Source organism: Anomaloglossus baeobatrachus, chromosome 1 (assembly GCF_048569485.1).
Source record: "Anomaloglossus baeobatrachus isolate aAnoBae1 chromosome 1, aAnoBae1.hap1, whole genome shotgun sequence".
Taxonomy (NCBI): domain Eukaryota; kingdom Metazoa; phylum Chordata; class Amphibia; order Anura; family Aromobatidae; genus Anomaloglossus; species Anomaloglossus baeobatrachus.
Window position 1 is genome coordinate 630,610,009 of NC_134353.1, and position 20,681 is coordinate 630,630,689.

General features: G+C 48.3%; 1 protein-coding gene across 1 annotated transcript in view; it reads right to left on the reverse strand.

Moving 5' to 3' along the window:
- Positions 1-15,176, reverse strand: part of RNF31 (ring finger protein 31) — a 92,730-nt gene extending 77,554 nt beyond the window's left edge. The window contains exons 1-3 of the mRNA XM_075319041.1: positions 15,125-15,176; positions 7,100-7,331; positions 5,422-5,565 (exon numbers count right to left, since the gene is read on the reverse strand). Of these exons, the coding sequence (XP_075175156.1) occupies positions 5,422-5,565; positions 7,100-7,255 (300 nt within the window). The 5' untranslated portion in view covers positions 7,256-7,331; positions 15,125-15,176. The remainder of the gene's footprint in view (positions 1-5,421; positions 5,566-7,099; positions 7,332-15,124) is intronic.
- Between the last annotated feature and the right edge of the window lie 5,505 nt (positions 15,177-20,681).

The following is a 20,681-nucleotide window of genomic DNA, read 5'->3' on the forward strand; positions in this document are numbered from 1 at the left end:
AGGCTTCTTGGCCCGCTTGATTGCCGACTAAGAAGTCGGGTCCGAAGGCTGATCAGAAATCGACAGAGTGATTGACAGCCGAAATTAATGTGTCTTCCATATGTCTAGACTCAGAAGGGACGTCTGAATCAGAGTCAGAGTCTTGGGAATCGTGACTACTAAAGGTCACGGAGCCTGAGTCAGACTGATCATCGTCCGAGTCGGACGAGACGTAACGGTCGCAATGGCGCCTTTTGGAGACAGCCTTTTTAAGTACTGGGAATGAGACACCAGACGAAGGCGGGCTCCCCTGGGGGAGCTGAGCTGGGGGGAGGCTGTGAGAGCCTGTGGAAGGCTGGGATATCTCAGCGGCCAGGTCATCTAACCTCTTAGACATTAGAAGAGCCCAGGCAGGAATAACGTCATCAGACTGGGGTACTGCCTGGATAGTGGCCGCAGCCAAATCCACAGACTGCACGACCTCCTGGTCTGGCAGCGGAGGCTGTTGTGACACGGTAGTAGGGGCATAGCAGCCCCGGCATAGTGGATAGCTTCGGCCATTACAAAAATGAGCGTCCACAGGTGGTACAAGCATAGTACAGGTCCATAGAGGATGCCTGGGAAGCTTTATCACCCTTGCGGTTACCCATGTCAGCAACAGTTCCACAATAAGTACAGTGAGCCTCTAGCAGTATTATAAAGGGACTGCTGTGGGTGAGGAGCTGCTAGCAGTATTATACATGACTGCTATGCAGAGCCGGTATATACAGAGTAAAGTAGCACACCCTGTCATACAGTCGGTATATACCTACAGGCACAGTTAGTATATACTGCTAAAAGCTGATATACACCGCCAGCCAGCAGAGACACACCGCTAGAAAGACAGCGATATACCACTGAGCAGAGCGGTATATAGTGCTGCAGAATCGCAGAGCCAAGGAGGCGCTCTCACCCGTGTCTGCTCCCCACATGTAATGGCGTCCAGTGTTCTCTGGCAGCATGGAGGGGAGAGACGGCCCACTAGAGGGAGCGGCTTCTGGAGCAGTGGAGGGTGCGTTGCTAGAATGCAGGCCGACGCCGGGAGCTAAATTTATGATGCTTCCCCGGGATCACGGCCTGCATCGCCCCACCGGCGCCTTTCCAGGCGGTGGTTTGGATGCAGGGGACTGACTCGTCGTCTCCCTACCTGCTCCTGGCTCCGTCTGAAGACGCGTCGGTCCTGGGATGCGGGGATCTCAGGACGCATCTTCGGCTCAAGGCTAGCAGGTGCTCGGCTCTGCTTAGCCCTCTGGAGCTACCTCTGTGAGGTGCTTCCAGGGAGCCTGGAGGGGTACGCAGACCCGACCACTTGGGCGCGAGGGAAGACTGACGGCTTGTGCACGCCAGGTTTCCTCTGCCCGTACACGGGGGGAACGGGGGTGGCAAGGCACCCTGGTATTGCCCCTATCAAAAATAGAATGAATAAGAAAAGAAAAACAAAATAAAAAAGTAAAAATAAGCTGGCCTGAGGCACCTCTGGTGGAGCTCAGTCCAGACATGTCAGCCTCCCTGCTGACACTAGGAAAAAACTGAGCTAGTTCTCGCCTAGCTGGGGTTATATGCTGTGGGAGGAGGAGCTAACACTTTTTTCAAACCAAGTGTCACGCCTCCCCTGGAGACACCATATAACCCAATGTCTGTGTACCCCAATGAAAAGGCGAGAAAGGAACACCATTCCTACTGTAACGCACGGAGGTGGATCGCTGATGATGTGGGGATGTGTGAGCTACAAAGGCACAGGAAACATGGTCAAAGTTGAAGGAAAGATGAAAGCAGCACGTTATCAGCAAATACTGGAAGCAAATTTGCACTCATCAGCCTGGAAACTGCGCAAGGGACGTACTTGGACGTTCCAACATGCCAACGATCCAAAACACAAGGCCGAGTCGATCTGTCATTGGCTACAGCAGAACAGAGAGTGAAGGCTCTGGAGTGGCCATCTCAGTCTCCAGACCTCAATATCATTGAGTCACTCTGGGGAGAACTCAAACATGCGGTTCATGAATGAAAGCCCAGAAATTTACAGGAACTGGAGGTTTTTTGCAAAGAAGAATGGGCAGCTTTACCACCTGAGAAAATAAAGAGCCTCATCCACAGCTACCACGAACGACTTCAACCTGTCATTGATGTTAGAGGGGGCAATACAGGATATTAAGAACTGGGGTAAGTGAACTTTTGATCAGGGTCTTTTGGATGCTTTTGGTTGTCATTATGATTTAAAAAAAGAAAACACAATAGTTTGACAATGAATGGCTTCACCAAACCACTAACCATGAGTGTAAAAATCATTCATATTCTCTGAAAAAAGGCCAAGAAAGCAAAAAAATATGCCGGGGCATGTAAACTTTTGAGCACAACTGTATATTATATACACACACATACATTATTTATATATTATATGTACACACAGACATACATATTATATATACACAGTGCCTTCATAAAACAGTCATACCCTGTGAAAATTGTTTTAACATTACACCCAGGTACTTTAAAAATGTGTTTTGTTGATATTTTATATGATATACCAACACTATGTAGCAAGTATTTCTGACATTTCAATTAAATTATATAGGACTTTCTAAATTTTTTTAAAAATATAAATTTGAAAACTATGACAAGCATTTGTATTCAGCCTCCTGTATACAGATATCCCTAAATAAAATACTTTGGCAGAGACAGGGAAGCTAGTCAGAGTTGATGGGAAGATGGATGAAGCTAAATAAAAGGCAATCCTGGGGGAAAAGCTGTTAAAAGCTACAAAAGTCTTGAGACTGGGGTGTAGGTTCACCTTCCAACAGGACAATGACCCTTAAAGGGAACCGGTCATCAGAAATTTTGCACTAAACCTAAAAGATTCCCCCTCTGCAGCTCCTGGGCTGCATTCTAGCAATGTTCCTGTTGTTTATGTGCCCCCTTTCTGACCAAAATAAAGACTTTGTAAAGTGGTACCTTTTTGTATTCAGATCTTGATAATGGTATACGGGGGCAGGCTCTCTGGTGTCCGTTAGTCAGCCTCCCTGTCGCTTTAGGCCGTCCCCCATCGCGCAATTTCAAAGAGGTGACATGAGGTAAGGTGGCCAGCGCTTGCGCAGAACGGTGGAGGCGGAGGTGGAGGCAGCGGTGAAAGCGCGACCACGAGATTATGGGCGGGTACTTGCTGATGAAAGTCACAGCGCCGCCCATAATCTCGCGCATGCGCAACACGTCACCAGCGGTCACACTGCACATTGCAGTACCGCGAGAGTGGCACGGCGCATGTGCGAGATTATGGCCACCCATAATCTCGCGCATGCGCAACAAGTCACCAGCGGTCTCACTGCACATTGCAGTCCCACAAGAGTGGCATGGCGCATGCGCGAGATTATGGGCGGCGCTGTGACTTTCATCAGCAAGTACCCGCCCATAATCTCGTGGTCGCACTTTCACCGCTGCCTCCACCGTTCTGCGCAAGCGCTGGCCAGCTTACTCACGTCACCTCTTTGAAATTGCGCGATGGGGAACGGCCTAAAGCAACAGGGAGGCAGACTAACGGACACCAGAGAGCCCGACCCCGTGTACCATTATCAAGATCTGAATATAAAAAGGTACCACTTTACAAAGTCTTTATTTTGGTCAGAAAGGGGGCACATAAACAACAGGAACATTGCTAGAATGCAGCCCAGGAGCTGCAGAGGGGGAATCTTTTAGGTTTAGTGCAAAATGTCTGATGACAGGTTCCCTTTAACATACCTCCAGAGCTACAATGGAATGGTTTACATAAAAGCATGTTTCTGAATGGCCCAAAGTCCAGACCTAAATCCCATTAAAAATCTGTGACAAGACTTTGCTGTAAATTGCTGTTCACAGACACTCCATCCAATCTCACTGAGCTAGATCTATTTTGCCAAGAATGGGCAAAAATTTCATCTGCTAGATGTGCAAAACTGGTAGAGACATACCCCAAAAGATCTGCAGCTGTAATTGCAGTGAAAAGTGTTTCTATAAACTATTGACTTGGGGGAGGCTGAATATAAATGCATGTCACAATTTTCAGAGTTATATTTTTTTAAATATTTAGAAAACCATGTATTATTTCCTTTACACTTCACATATACTTTCTACTTCATGTTGGAAGATAACATAAAATCCCAATAAAAAACATTTAAAGGGACTCGGTCAGCTGGGTTTTGCTATGTAATCTGAAGACAGCATGCTGCAAGGGTTGACACAGGAAATTCAGCCTTGCATCTCTTATCACAAAATGTTTTGGTTTTTTTTTACCTGCAATGATCGCTTAAGCTTCCTAGGTTTATTATTAGTTGGACCCAGCAGCATGTGAGCTCAGGTCCGACTCCGCCCTCCTCTGTAGTTAGCAGCTTCTGTGTATGGAAATGTCAACGGTGAGCCTGGTGTGGGCGGTGCAACTGTATGGGCTCTGCTACATGCAAAGACTAAAAACGGATGCAGTTAGTAATCTAAATGATACATCGTTGGAATCAGAGTCTCTCTGCCTACACCATGCTGCTCTCATATGAGGTAGCAAAAACCTGCTGACAGATTCCCTTTAAATTTGTGGATGTAATGTGAAAAAAATGCAGAAACGTTTAGAGGGTATAAATACTTTTTCAAAGCACTGTATTTACAACAAGAAATGTTCCTAGAATTGCCTTTATTGAGAAACACACCATAGTCTCTGTGATGGTGGGATATTGTGGGTCATGTACCATTTTATGTTGGTTCATGTTTAGGCGTGGTTCACTGTCCATTATTCGTACTGCTTATGTGTACATTCTATTGTCTATAGATAATCACCCCCTGTAGTGCAAGGTTATAGCTTCTTGAAGCGCTTCTGTCCCTAGGTGTGGAAGAGGGGGCTTGGAATCCACCTAACCTCTTTGCTTACCTGGGGGGGGATGTGTCAGTCTATTTGAGAACTTTAAGGAAGAAGGATTGATCCTCTGGTAGAAGCTCGGACTTCTCAGAGAGATGGGAACATTTATCCCACTGCTGCCACCAGTTGTCACAGGGTCCTTTTCCCATATCACACGATCAACAGAGCGAGAGATGGCTGTACAATCCAAAGAGCATTTATTCCAAGCAATCCAAAATGTCCATCAAATAATCCACAAAACAGTGGGTAAAATTGTCCAGTAGTGGCATAAATGTCCCCATCTCTCTGAGAAGTCTCAGCTTCTCCCAGAGGATCAATCCTCCCACCATCAGTCTCCATGTAATATTAATCACAGCAGAGAGACTAGATTTCATGTCAAGATGTATACAAAAGTGAAAACTGAAAAGTTACTGAAATTCTGTGATTTTACTGTAACGTCTGGGTATCGTCATCGAAAGCCACAGTGCAAAGCATCCTAAAGATTAAAAAAAAAAGCCCTAGAATGGCTGGAATAATGAAATACAACTTACATTAATGGCATCAACTGTCGATTTAAAAACTGGGTTGTTAAATTTGACACTTCTCCAGAACTTAGGTCTGTGTGGTGAGAGAAGATTCTTTCCATATTTCTCCAAAATATTGAGAGCAGTAATCACATTGCGAAGATACGGTGACTAGGGTATGAAGAATAGTATCAATTAATATTAAATATTAATTCAATAGTATAAATTCATGTGAATTTTTTTTATTTCAAAGAGAGTGACACTTCAAGCTTATACTACAGCAGGGGTCTCAAACTTGGCTCGGTGTATGGGCCGCACAGAGGAAAAAAAATAATTTGGGGGGCCGCATTCTTTGCAGGACAAAGTGACATTTTTATTGGTACCATATATAATATATTTTTTTTACCACACCTTTGGATCACTGATTTTGAACATTTTCACTTGTTTATTATAGAAAACATGCACATTCTTTGATTAAATATAAAATATATTTTTTTTTTATTTTTTTTTTACACTTTATCCCTTTCTTGTAACTAGTCTTACAACTAGCACTATATAGAAATTTTGACCAACATCTTTTAGTAATGTTCCCCATCTTGTTGTAACGTGTCCATCCTTGTCCCCTTGTAGCAATGTCCCCATCCTGTAGTAATGTGCCAACCTTATCCCCATCCCATAGTAATGTGTGCACTTTGTCCCCATCCTGTAGTAATGGGGGGGGGGCAGCGTCGGCTGAAAGGGGGCAGTGGCTATAACTTACCGATCACTCTCCTCAGCTTCCACAGACTCCAGAGTGAAGCTGAGGGGAGTGGTCTCTGGCCCCCGATCCACAGTGATTGGAGAGATCAGTCATAAGGCCGGTCTTTCCAATCAGAGCTGGGGGCGGGAGAAACAGAGGTCACCCAGCTCCAGCCAATGATCGGGGCTATAGCTGCACTGATCATGGCTGGATTTCAATGTTTCAGCCATTTTTAATGGCTGAAACATTACAGTGGCTGTGATTGGCTGAGCGGCGTTCGTCAGCCAATCACAGCCTCCGTAGGTCCGGAGAGGAGACACCACCCATCCTGAAGGTCAGGCAGAGGTCCCCTCCTCCCCGAATCTAAGGTATTTGCAAAGCGATCGCAGCTACCGGGGCCGCGATTTCGCCATGACGTACTGGGTACGTCATGGGTCCTTAAGTACCAGGGAGCCATGACGTACCCAGTACGTCATAGGTCGCTAAGGGGTTAATGTGCCATTCTTCACACACACAAAACCCCCCCCAAAAAAAACCAAACACCATTCTTCTCACCTGTCCCGCGTTCCCTCGGCTGCGTCATCTCTGCTTCGTGCGGCCCCCAGGCCCGTGTCCCTGTTCACTATTGTGGCAGGTGCAGGGGCAGTATCCACTGGCAGCGATTTATGTCAGATGACTGTATTGCCGGCGCGAGAGCGCAGCGCCGGCAAAACAATCATCTGACATAAAGCGCAGACAGTGGCTGCGGCCCCTGCACCTGCTGCAATAGTGAACAGGGGCACGGGCCTGGCGGCCGCACGAAGCAGCCTGAGGGGCCGCATGCGGCCCGCGTTTTTGAGACCCCTGTACTACAGTATATAACAAAATCAAACTGCAAAATACATGTCTGCAATGCTGGGGCTATAAATGGAGCACTGGCATGGGATGAAAACGGGAGAGAAAAATACAAGATTGTTATTTTTGTACCTGTTCACCACCTGGAAGCAGTGTTCGGAGGTCCAGTCTACGATACCGATCTTTGTAAGGGACCTCAAGCATCTGGTCAAGTAGATCGGTTGTCACAGTGTCAGGCTGCTGAATTAAAGCAAGCTCCAAAGCACTTCTAAGCTGCCAGGTAGCCATGTTTCACCGGAAGACAATATCATTGGTATATTCAAAATGATACACAGCAGTACTTTAGTTTCCCTTGGTAAGAAACCTTTAAAAAAGAAAAAAAGAAAAAAAGAAAAAAAAAATGCACTGACATCAAATATAGAAACACATGTGCTGCAAACTACGGTATATAGACAGTAGGCAAAACATGTCTAGAGCTGAATGAGCCTTAAATTGATTATGCTTTTTTGCTATCAGGTTAATTACATATTCACAAATCAAAAAAAAGAAGCATTGCCGTTATAGGGTCCTTCCCGATCCCAAATCCCATAAAATTCCTTAACTGCTATTGACAACATTTCATAACCATCCATATGGCAACCAAAGTAGAAATTGAATGACTCGATATATTAGGAAATTCTTCACAGAGTAGTGTTTTAGGAAACTTGCCTAGTCCTCACAAATATACCAGTGCCCTGTAATAGAATCAATCCATTGGTGATTCTATAGTGTCTCAGAGAATATGTCGATGTGATTTGTTCCTTCAGTGCCCTGGTCTCTGTCATAACCCATAGAAGATTTGGGTTCAATGTTTGGTAAAAGGTGATTGATGCAAAAATTGCATCCCCTAGTGGAGGGGTACCCAACCTGTCGCTTGGGAGCCACATGTGGCTTGTTAGCCTGTGATATGTGGCTGTCTTTCAACTTTAGCACCAGGTTTAGCAAATGGCTAGGAAGAACAAGTCTCCAGATTGTGACTTTTGTGAGTAGCCCCACATAGAAGAGCAGATCTGAATGGGGGCAAGGTTGGAACGCCCTGTATCTTGGTACATTGCCTTGGTGTAATTTCTGTGGAAAAGCTTTGGCTGTCATTATACTGATTACTGGGGCTATAGATGTCACTACTATTAGGGGGGCAGGATATGGATGTGGCCCGCGACCATAGCTCCGTTCTGAATGGGGCTCTCAAAGTCAGAAGGGTGGAGGAGCATTGCCCTAGTAGATGATAATGTTCTAGTTACTGTTGCACAGGTTATTTTCGCTAATAATATCTAAATGGCACCATAGCGGGAAAATATTTAGCGCCTTTCCCATTCCCAATTCCAACGTCACTGGTCATTAATAGAAACGGGACACAGAATAGATTTGCTTTGAGGAACCTGTGCTTCAGTTTCTCTGCTGTTTTCCATCTGCAGGGAAGCGCTCCTGCTGCGGCAAGTAGGACAAAGACGGAGTTAGGGTGAGGATACTGGGGGTGCCCAGGCCCTACATATAATGGTGGAATATGATTAAATAAGCTAAAGGCTTTATTCAGACATTTGTGTTTCACGTACGTGTCCTGTATTTTTCACGGTGAGAACACGTACCCATCATAGTCTATAGACCTGCTCTCAGTTGTTTTTTTTAGCCTACGAAAGAAAAATGGACACGTCACTTTTTGATCTGATTTGCAGACCAAACTCACCCATTCAAGTGCATTGGTCTGTGAAAATCCACGTGTCACCACACTGCTGTAAGTGTTTTTGAATGATCTAAAAGGCCGCTTTACACTCTGCGATATCGTGACCGATATCGCTAGTGTGGGTACCCGCCCCTATCGGTTGTGCGACATGGGCAAATCGCTGCCCGTGTCGTACAACATCGCCCAGACCTGTCACACTACTTACCTGCCTGGCGACGTCGCTGTGACCAGCGAACCGCCTCCTTTCTAAGGGGGCGGTTCGTTCAGCGTCACAGCGACATCACAGCTACGTCACTGAACCGCCGCCCAATAGAAGCGGAGGGGCGGAGATGAGCGGGACGAACATCCCGCCCACCTCCTTCCTTCCGCATTGCGGGAGGGAGGCAGGTAAGGAGAGCTTCCTCGTTCCTGCGGTGTCACACGGAGCGATGTGTGCTGCCGCAGGAGCGACGAACTACATCGTTACTGCTGCAGCAACGATATTAGAGAATGGACCCCCATGTCACCGATGAGCGATTTTGCACGTTTTTTGCAACGATGCAAAATCGCTCAAAAGGTGTCACACGCAACGGCATCGCTAAAGCGACCGGATGTGCGTCACCAATTCCGTGACCCCAACGAGATCGCTTGAGCGATGTCGCAGCGTGTAAAACGGCCTTTAGACTATTATTCGTCAAAGTGATTATCCCCGAATTCTGGGGCAAATCACATTGTAAAATTGCAAAAAAAATTGAAGCTGCGCAAAAAAAAGTTGCACCTTTTGACAATTTCACTCAAGTCTGCAACAATTGGCATGATTGATGAGCTATGGTGTACCTTATGCCAGAAATCTCACGCCAGATCTTAATTGGTGTAAGAGTTGCAGCACAGCACTTTTCAGCCACTCATCATTCATTCACAGGCGTACATCTCTTATTGCATCAGGAGAGTCTGACTCCAGGGCTTCCCCTCACAATGACCAGCACTGTCCACACATCCCTTTTCTCATGTGTGCCGTCCAGACAGCAGAGCGACCCAGAGTTTAATGAAACCATTCAAACGTCCAACGTTTTATATAACCATGTTTCCTTCCATCAAATTGTGCATTTGCTATTTTCATGCATTTTTGTAGATCAGATTCGGACAACATCAGTTTTCCAGATGTTTATGACTTTTGCATTTCAAAGTGTCGGTAGAAAATAAAAGGATGAGGCAGTTTACCTTTTTCAGTTTTTAACAATAGTTAAGAAAAAACAAACAAACAAACAAGTAGAATAGAGGCAAAATGGATGACACGAGGGAAAACCCATCTGTTTTTAATTGATGTAAACAGGAAACCAAATGTGTCAGTGTAGCCTAAGGGGTAAGAGAAGCTTGGAATTTAATTTCTTTATGAGAGAAAAATGGATGCCACACTAATGGTAAAAATGGACACATGGACCAAGAATGGATGACAAGAAAAAACCAAAACAAAAAACAGCTCTATGTGAGACATAAAGCGGAAATGGGCAAACGAGCCACTGCTGTCAGTTACCCTGAATAGGATCTTTTATTTAAACTCTGCATCTATTAAGAGATCGCTGGTTTATCTTTATAAATCTCTGGTGCTGCTCATCATTATGCTCAAACTATTAACTATCTAATGACCAATTGTAATTTCCTTAAAAAGGGAAAAGAGGAAAGATAGGAGGAGGTGTAAAGAATAATAATAGTAGGATAGATGGGTGGGGGGGGTAACACTGCTGGGATGCTCTGTTCAGTCCCATCATCAACGAAGCACGGTGAGTATACTCATCCTCCACTCATTCCCACACTGAACCAATCCCAAGGATGGCAAAAATAATTACATGAATACATCACCATTACCACCATCAGTACATTAACACATCACCAGTATCACATTTTAAGCATTTTGAGGAGCATTTGGAGAATTTCTGCTCCCCAGGAAAATAAAATCAGTGTGCACGCAGGCTAATTTAAACTGAGGTTTTGGAGCAGAAACCCACCAAATATAATAAATACCCAAACATAGAGATTTGAGATTGAGTTTTAACATACCCATTAAGCACGTTTTGAATTGCAACATGTGTAGAAGATTAGAACGAAAGCACAAAGCACAGTGCAGCGATCAATTGTAATGTCAGGCTCAATTGTACTGCTTGAACCTATAATTCCCAGTATGTTCTTAACAATGGTAAACACATGCTGGGAGTTACCAAATATCATCAGACTGAGGACCATACAGGAACCGCAGTACTGATGAGACATAGTCAGCATCACAAATTATTTACATCCAGGTACTTAATAGGTACATTTTCTTTGATTAGAGTCGTTTCTGTCCCTTTTGTCTCCACATAGCACAGATGCCATTATGAGATTTCATGTGCAGAACTCGTCTCTACAGACTTCCTAACATGGTGCCCTTAAAAATAAAAGTATCCCTATACTGCCAATAAACAAGAAGATTTCACATGCTGCAAACCTAAATAAATAATTGCTCCTTACTGTGCTTCCTGCATAAATATCCCCTTCCCCACACTGCCACTGTATAATATCCCCCTCACACTGTGCCTCTCCATAATATCCCCCCCACAAACACCGCTCCTCTCCAAAATATCCCTCCACACTGTCCCGTCATAATATTCCTCCTCCCATGTCATCCCCCCCACGCTGGACCTCTCCATAATGGCTCCCCCCACACAAATGTACCACCCCTCTCCAAAATGTCGTGTCCCCCCCCCCACGCCGCCCCTCTCCAAAATGTCGTGCCCCCCCCCCCACGCCGCCCCTCTCCAAAATGTCGTGTCCCCCCCCCCACGCCGCCCCTCTCCAAAATGTCGTGTCCCCCCCCCCCACGCCGCCCCTCTCCAAAATGTCGTGTCCCCCCCCCCCACGCCGCCCCTCTCCAAAATGTCGTGTCCCCCCCCCCCCCACGCCGCCCCTCTCCAAAATGTCGTGTCCCCCCCCCACGCCGCCCCTCTCCAAAATGTCGTGTCCCCCCCCCCACGCCGCCCCTCTCCAAAATGTCGTGTCCCCCCCCCACGCCGCCCCTCTCCAAAATGTCGTGTCCCCCCCCCCCACGCCGCCCCTCTCCAAAATGTCGTGTCCCCCCCCCCACGCCGCCCCTCTCCAAAATGTCGTGTCCCCCCCCCCACGCCGCCCCTCTCCAAAATGTCGTGTCCCCCCCCCCCCCACGCCGCCCCTCTCCAAAATGTCGTGTCCCCCCCCCCCCCCACGCCGCCCCTCTCCAAAATGTCGTGTCCCCCCCCCCCCCACGCCGCCCCTCTCCAAAATGTCGTGTCCCCCCCCCCCCCCCACGCCGCCCCTCTCCAAAATGTCGTGTCCCCCCCCCCCCCACGCCGCCCCTCTCCAAAATGTCGTGTCCCCCCCCCCACGCCGCCCCTCTCCAAAATGTCGTGTCCCCCCCCCACGCCGCCCCTCTCCAAAATGTCGTGTCCCCCCCCCACGCCGCCCCTCTCCAAAATGTCGTGTCCCCCCCACGCCGCCCCTCTCCAAAATGTCGTGTCCCACCCCACGCCGCCCCTCTCCAAAATGTCGTGTCCCACCCCACGCCGCCCCTCTCCAAAATGTCGTGTCCCACCCCACGCCGCCCCTCTCCAAAATGTCGTGTCCCACCCCACGCCGCCCCTCTCCAAAATGTCGTGTCCCACCCCACCCCTCTCCAAAATGTCGTGTCCCACCCCACGCCGCCCCTCTCCAAAATGTCGTGTCCCACCCCACGCCGCCCCTCTCCAAAATGTCGTGTCCCACCCCACGCCGCCCCTCTCCAAAATGTCGTGTCCCACCCCACGCCGCCCCTCTCCAAAATGTCGTACCCCCCCCACGCCGCCCCTCTCCAAAATGTAGTCCCTGCCACGCCGCCCCTCTCCAAAATGTCATACCCTCCCACGCCGCCCCTCTCCAAAATGTTGTCGTCCCCGCCACGCAGCCCCTCTCCAAAATGTTGTCGTCGTCCCCCCACGCAGCCCCTCTCCAAAATGTTGCTGTCCCCTGCCACACTACCCCTCTCCAAAATGTTGTCCCCCACATTGCACCTCTACACTATTCCTGTCCCCACACAACCCCTCTCCATGTCATCCCCCCACACTGCCCCTCTCCATAATATGCCCCATCATACTGAGACACTCTATATCACCACCCCTCACCCACTCTCCAAAATATCCCCTCAAACTTCCTCTTTCCATAATATTCCACTGCCCCTCGCTATATTGTGCCCCCTTTCACAATATGCCCCCATAGTGTGTGCGCACCTTGGCACACATTTAATCTTCAGCTACTCCATGCAGTGCTTACTGAGGCGGACATCTGATGTCTCTGGGTTGCCAGAAGTAGTGTAGTGACCTCATCACACTGCTGAATGTTTGAGCAGGGGCTGATAAGGTCTCTTCTTCTCTGCCCCAGTCCCAGCACATAGGTTTTCAAATGTATTCAGATCTGAGAGACACAAATACATTTGAATATTATAAGCAGGGAGCGGCGGCTTCAGGACAGATCCGCGGGCCACATGTTCTGCAGGCAGGGCCTAGGAGAAAACTGAGCACAGACTATCAGGAAACATTACATCCACAACACCAAATCTGCACCACAAAATACAGACTGCATAGGATGCAATCCAGGCTAGCAGTCTGCAAATTCCATATCCAGAAGACCGGGCAATTTATGCTGCAGATCTTCTCCACAGCGTAGGGTTGAGATTTTGTAAAATATCATCCCCATCCAATTCACATACAACACGCCAGTGTAACCATAAACATACCCTTATGATCAGAACCTCCCTCCACTCCACCATCCCCATGAGTATCACATGACCTTCGCAAGCAAGTGAAAAAAACATTGTGCAAAAACCTCTTTAAGCATATTTGCTACGGAACTGGGATCATCCATACGGCTTTGGGATCGGTCGCACACCACTGGGACAGGCTATACAGCACTGAAATACACCACAAGGATCGGCCAAACACCACTGGGATGGGCTATACAGCACTGGAATACGCCGCACACCACTGGGATCGGCTACACAACAGTGGAATACGCCGCACACCACTGGGATCGGCTACACAACAGTGGAATACGCCGCACACCACTGGGATCGGCTACACAACAGTGGAATACGCCGCACACCACTGGGATCGGCTACACAACAGTGGAATACGCCGCACACCACTGGGATCGGCTATACACCACTGGGATCGGCTACACACCACTGGGATCGGCTACACACCACTGGGATCGGCTACACACCACTGGGATCGGCTACACACCACTGGGATCGGCTACACACCACTGGGATCGGCTACACACCACTGGGATCGGCTACACACCACTGGGATCGGTTATACACCACTGGGATCGGTTATACACCACTGGGATCGGTTATACACCACTGGGATCGGCTATACAGCATTGGGATCGGCTATACAGCACTGGGATCGGCTATACACCACTGGGATCGGCTATACAGCACTGGGATCGGCTATACACCACTGGGATCGGCTATACACCACTGGGATCGGCTATACACCACTGGGATCGGCTATACACCACTGGGATCGGCTATACAGCATTGGGATCGGCTATACAGCACTGGGATCGGCTATACAGCACTGGGATCGGCTATACAGCACTGGGATCGGCTATACACCACTGGGATCGGCTATACACCACTGGGATCGGTTACACACCACTGGGATCGGCTATACACCACTGGGATCGGCTATACACCACTGGGATCGGCTATACAGCACTGGGATCGGCTATACAGCACTGGGATCGGCTATACAGCACTGGGATCGGCTATACAGCACTGGGATCGGCTATACACCACTGGGATCGGCTACACACCACTGGGATCGGCTACACACCACTGGGATCGGCTACACACCACTGGGATCGGCTATACAGCACTGGGATCGGCTATACAGCACTGGGATCGGCTATACAGCACTGGGATCGGCTATACAGCACTGGGATCGGCTATACACCACTGGGATCGGCTACACACCACTGGGATCGGCTACACACCACTGGGATCGGCTATACACCACTGGGATCGGCTATACAGCACTGGGATCGGCCAGGTCCAGATGTTTCCTTACTGGTAGTTGTGGAGCCTTCCTGTAATCTGAAGACCCCTCTATAACCTCATATACAAATGACATCAGAAAGTGTGAGCTTATCACAAAGCAGCCATAGTTATATCAGCCTCCTGCAGCATTGTAAGGCAAGAGCGCACCAACGTAATAGCAGTGTCCCAGACATACTAAACTACGGCCACTGGCGCACTGCAGAGTAAGGGCTGCGGGCCGCCCGTACACAGCACAGAGGATATATGGGCATGCTGAGCCCTGTAGTGCTGCCACGTGCCTGCCCCAGCAGTCCGCCTGTCCCCCGTGACCCCCACTCGCCCTGTGCACATTCACACGCTCCATACCCAGTACCTGTGAGCGCAGCCACTTCTCTACTGTTTCTGTTACTTCCTCTTTCCCAAGAAATGACAGCTTTCCCGTACAGCTGAGACTTAGCGACCCCTGCAGGCCGGAGGTAGCATGGCACTGGTGACAATGCTAAATGCATGCATGCACATCTCTCAGGGCGTCCGGCTTCTCGGGCCAAGTGATGGGGACAGGGGGTCATCACTATATGTTCGTGCTTGGATCAGGTTTTCTTGGAGCTCCTTTAACCTCTTCAGGTCTCCAGAAACACAAAGCAGTTAAAAGAAGGGACCTTCAGGGGGCTTCAAAGCCCCTCACAGCTTAGGCTAGTTTCACACTTGCGTTGGATGGCTTCCGTAGCACTGCGTTGCATATAATGGCACAACGCAATGCTACAGATCGTACAAAATAACGGAAAGCTTTATTTATTTATTTTTTTTTCTTCTTTACAGTATCGGCAGCCGACTATTGTGAACGATCAGCTGATCGCTCTTAATAGCCGGCGGCCGAGCGCTCTAACATGCCGGCGGCTGAGTGCTCAGCTGAGTGCCCTGACATGCCGGCGGCCGAGCGCTCAGCTGAATGCCCTGACATGCCGGCGGCCGAGCGCTCAGCTGAATGCCCTGACATGCCGGCGGCCGAGCGCTCAGCTGAGTGCCCTGACATGCCGGCGGCCGAGCGCTCAGCTGAATGCCCTGACATGCCGGCGGCCGAGCGCTCAGCTGAATGCCCTGACATGCCGGCGGCCGAGCGCTCAGCTGAGTGCCCTGACATGCCGGCGGCCGAGCGCTCAGCTGAGTGCCCTGACATGCCGGCGGCCGAGCGCTCAGCTGAGTGCCCTGACAAGCCGGCGGCCGAGCGCTCAGCTGAATGTTCGGCCACCGAGAAATAAAATAAAGTTTGTGATAAAAAAAAGAGAGCATGCGCAGTGAAAAATAAAAGGTTTCCGCTGCTCAAAAAAACGTTACAGGCAGCGTTCCATCCGCCCGACGCAGCGTCAAAATAACGACGCTGCGTCGCTGCGACGTCCAGCGGATGCAACGCTGACACTTGCGTTACAGTGCGTCGTCCATACAAGACTATGGAGAATAGCGCAGTGCGTTAACGGACTGCGCTATTCTCCATAGTGACGGACTCCGCTGAACGCAAGTGTGAAAGTACCCTTATTCAATACAAAGTCTCTGGGATAAGGGTCATTCACTACAAGGAGCACTGCCCTAGTGTCACCAGTGATTTCATATTACAATCCGTATATTAAATATCCAGATACACCAGCGCTACTTACCCTACACGTCTGCAGCTGCTAGATTATGGCAATTCCTCTATTTGCCTAGTGCATAAGGAATATTCCAAAAAATAATATTAACCAATCTGCACTAGTAGGAGTATATATGGGGATTTTTATTGAACCGAGAGAGTTAAAAAATAAAGATACAGATCAGGATAGAAATAGTAATGATTAATCTCAATTAGACACACAGCTCTGGCAAAAATTAAGAAACCGCTGCAAAATGTTCAGGTTTTCTGATTTCTCTCTTTATAGGTAAAGTTTTGAGTAAAATGTAAATTGATCTTTTATTCTATAAACTACTGACAATATCAATTTCCAACCAATACATTTTTTATTTATTTTCTGAAAATGAGAAATGGTCAAAATAACAAAACAATGCATTGCTTTCAGACCTCAAATAACGCAAAGAAAACAAGATCATAATCATTTACAAACAATAATACTAATGTTTTACCTCAGGAAGAGTTCAGCAATCAATATTTTGTGGAATAATCATGATTTTTAATCATAGCTTTCATGCGTCTTGGCATGCTTTCCACCAGTCTTCACACTGCTTTTGGGTGACCTTATGCCACTCCTGGTGCAAAAATGTAAACAGTTCTTTGTTTGATGGCTTGTGACTATCCATCTTCCTCTTGATTACATTCCAGAAGTTTTCAATGGGGTTCAGGTCTGGAGACTAGGCTAGCCATGACAGGGCTTTGATCTGGTGGTCCTTCATCCACACATTGATTGACCTAGCTGTGTGGCATGGCGCATTGTCCTGCTGGAAACACCAGTCCTCAGAGTTGGGGAATATAGCCTGAGCAGAAGGAAGCAACTGTTCTTCCAGGATATCTTTGTATGCGGCTTGATTCATATGTCTTTCGTAAAGTTTAATCTGCCCAATTTCTAGAGTAAGGTAATCTTCTCTGATGAGTCTAATTTTCAGCTTTGCCCAACACCTGGTCGTCTAATGGTTAGATGGAGACCTGGAGAGGTGTACAAGCCACAGTGTCTTGCACCCACTGTGAAATTTGGTGGAGGATCGGTGATGATCTGGGGATGCTTCAGCAAGGGTGGAATTGGGCAGATTAAACTTTGTGAGGGACGTATGAATCAAGCCACATACAAGGTTATCCTGGAACAACAGTTGTATACCGTGAACGGCAGTATATTGAGGACACGCCCCCTATGTTACCATTACAAGGTCCACTATAGACCTGTTGAAAACACTATAATCACTGTGTGGATCCTTTCTGTTTGGACCTATTGATGTAGCTGCGGTTGGCCTGTATAGTATGCCACTTTGCATTGACTACTAACAGATTTAACCCTATGAGGGGTCTGAAGTGAATGGGACGATGGTACAGAAAATCATGGTCGTTTAGATCCAGCAAAACAGATTGATAGATTGGAAAACTGTTTTGACTGAAGCATGGGGCCCCCGGTATCTGGTGGTCAGATGTGGATATTGCTTCTAGTGACGTTTACCTTTATAACGAGTGGAGTTCTTATTACACAAGATAGGTGCAGTAGGAAACCCTCCTTGTTGTTTTAAACTGCAGAGCCTCCAGTGTCAGGGGGTTGTTACATGGATTCTGCCCCTCATGGCATTTAATATTGATTGTGATCCATATAACTTTTACAAGTGATTTTCAAGAATTTTGTTGAGACGCCCCTGATGAGCCCTTATATTGGAAGAGAGAAGGGCGAAACGCGTAGGAAGATCCTTGAAACATTTTGTGGATTTATTCTTTAACAATCCTTATTTATCTCACACAGACATATGGACTGACATATATTTGACTTAAGAAGTATGCCCTTATCCCTTAAAATATAGGAGACAGTTGCAATACATATGCACCTTCTCTAGGCTGTGCACTTACTATCCTTGGGCTCTGTTGGTGAAACACAATTTTCCAACTATTGCAAAGGAACACTGGTGTCTAGAATAAGGGAGGGAACTAATAGGGAATAGTCGTCGCTGAATAGGGGCGTTACTATCGTTAGGACGCGGACCTCCGTATGTCAGGAAGAGAAAAGATAGGGATAGTATCTATCACATTTCCCCTCATTTTTCTTCCTTCAAATAAAAAATGTTGATTTTATATTATGTGGTTTATGTAATGTATGTTGTGGCATATATATTTAAGAAAGTAAATATTTTTAATAAGGTACAGTGGAACCTCGCTTAACGAGTAACCCAGTTAACGAGTATTTCGCTTAACAAGCAAAGCTTTCTGTAAATTTGAAACTCAGTTTACGAGAAAGCTTTGCTATATGAGCAAAATCCTCACCGCACACACTTCCAGTTCCGTACATCCACCGTGCTCCAACCCACACTTGCAGTCCACACAAACACACACAAGCACGCACAAACACACATGCACGCACACACATACAGTATTATGCTCACCTTCCCTTCCCTTCCACCGCCGGCCTCATTGTTCTTGTAGTCCGCCGGTACATCGCGACGTCCTCGCAGTGAGCTACAAGACCCAGGAGGCCGGCGATGGAACGGAAGGTAAGGTGAGCATAATATGTGTACCTTCAGACCTCCTAAGTCGCACGTAGGAATCATTGCAAAGGTTGTTACCCCTTGTATGAACACGGTGGCTTGCTGGAGAGATCCTGGTCAAGCAGGGCTAATTCCTATGTGGCGAGTTAAAGGTCAACAGGACCCTGGACTTCGGCTGGTAGTTTTCATGCACCAATAAAGCTTGCACGAAAACCACGCCGAGACCGCATCTTTCCCTGCACATGACGGCTGATTTGATCAGCCATCATATGCCTCTAACAGCTGCTATCAATCTTTGACAGCGGGATTTAATGTGGCGCCCCTGACCTGGTCAGGCACCACTGAGTACTGCACCCATGCTGGGGACAGTACAACACAGGTAATCCAGAAGGCTGACCGGGGTGTGGAACACAGGCGCATAGTGATCAGGTCTCACACATGTACCCATGAGAGGACCCCTGGGGATCCCAGGAGGGGGCAAGCCTTCACCTTCACTGGAATAGTGGAGGGGGTAGAGCCTCCATCTCCTCTCAAGGGGTGTGGTAGAGAGTCTGGTTGCTAGGTGGCGTAGGCAAGAACAGGAGAGGAGGGGCAGTGAGTCAGTTAGAGCAGAACTCCATAGGGCTCAGTGAGGAGCAGACCTGTGGGGCTGTTGCTGTCTAACAGCGCCCGCGCAGTGGCTATTGACGGGGGAGAACGGTCAACTAGGAGTGCTGCCTGAAAGCCAGCTTCAGCTAGAGAGTGCAACGGAGTGGGAAGTAAGGAGACTGCTAGAGAGCACCAGGCCCAACCGGGCGGCAGATCCCGAAGCGAGGATAGATTCACCTTTCCCTGCTAAACCTGCCGGTGTGGGGCTCTTAAAGCCCACACCACAACACTACAAAAGCCGCAGCCACGTAACCGCAAGTTAGGGCCCATAGGTCATAGGAGGCAAGAGGCTGGAGTGGCCTGGTCCGGGGAACAAGCAAACGGCAAACAAGAAGGGGAGAGAGGCTTGGAGCATCTTCCCTGGGTGACCCCCATAGGGACTCAAAGTCGGGGTCACCCCAAACCACCAAGGGCTAAGGAAGGCGAGTCAGTAGTCACCCTCATAAAGTCAGCCTGAAGGATACCTGGTTCCTACCTGGTTCATCTCAGCTACGCCCGGGTTACTCACCCTGCCATCTAATGTGAGTAAAAACCCTGAAAGACATCCTGCCTGTGTGGTCATTCTGCGACTTGTGGTACTACAAACCTACACAGGGCCCTGGGGCTTGCCTCACTCTCAGGAGGCTCCTACATCTAACTGCACACACCATCAGCCCCAGGCGACCCTCAACCTGCAGTGGCGGTCCCTACTGGCCGCAATACTGAGAGTGGCGTCACGATCAAAAACAGAAGATTTCCTACCAGTGACGGAGATCCAGCAACGTGGAGTCCCTGAAGGTAACGCACATGCACCGACACAACACCTGTGGGGCTTCACATCTGGCGTCACGAACAGGATAAGGACTAGACCTGTCCAGACAGGTGACCATGTGCCTGGGCGGTCCGCTTGAAAAATTGGAAGCGCCGCCATATTGCCACCATGGAAAGCGCGCTGAAAAACAACAGCAGCCCGCGCTGGAAGAAGTTACCGCCCACGAAGAGGTGTGGCTACCCAGAGATCCCCTGAAGAGTTCTGACCTCGCTGATGAAGAAAGCGGAAGCGTCCAGAGACGGCGGAGCAGAAGAGAAGCCAGCAGTTTGCGAGAGAAAATGGAGTCCAGACGCGGATACCCAGAACCAGGCAC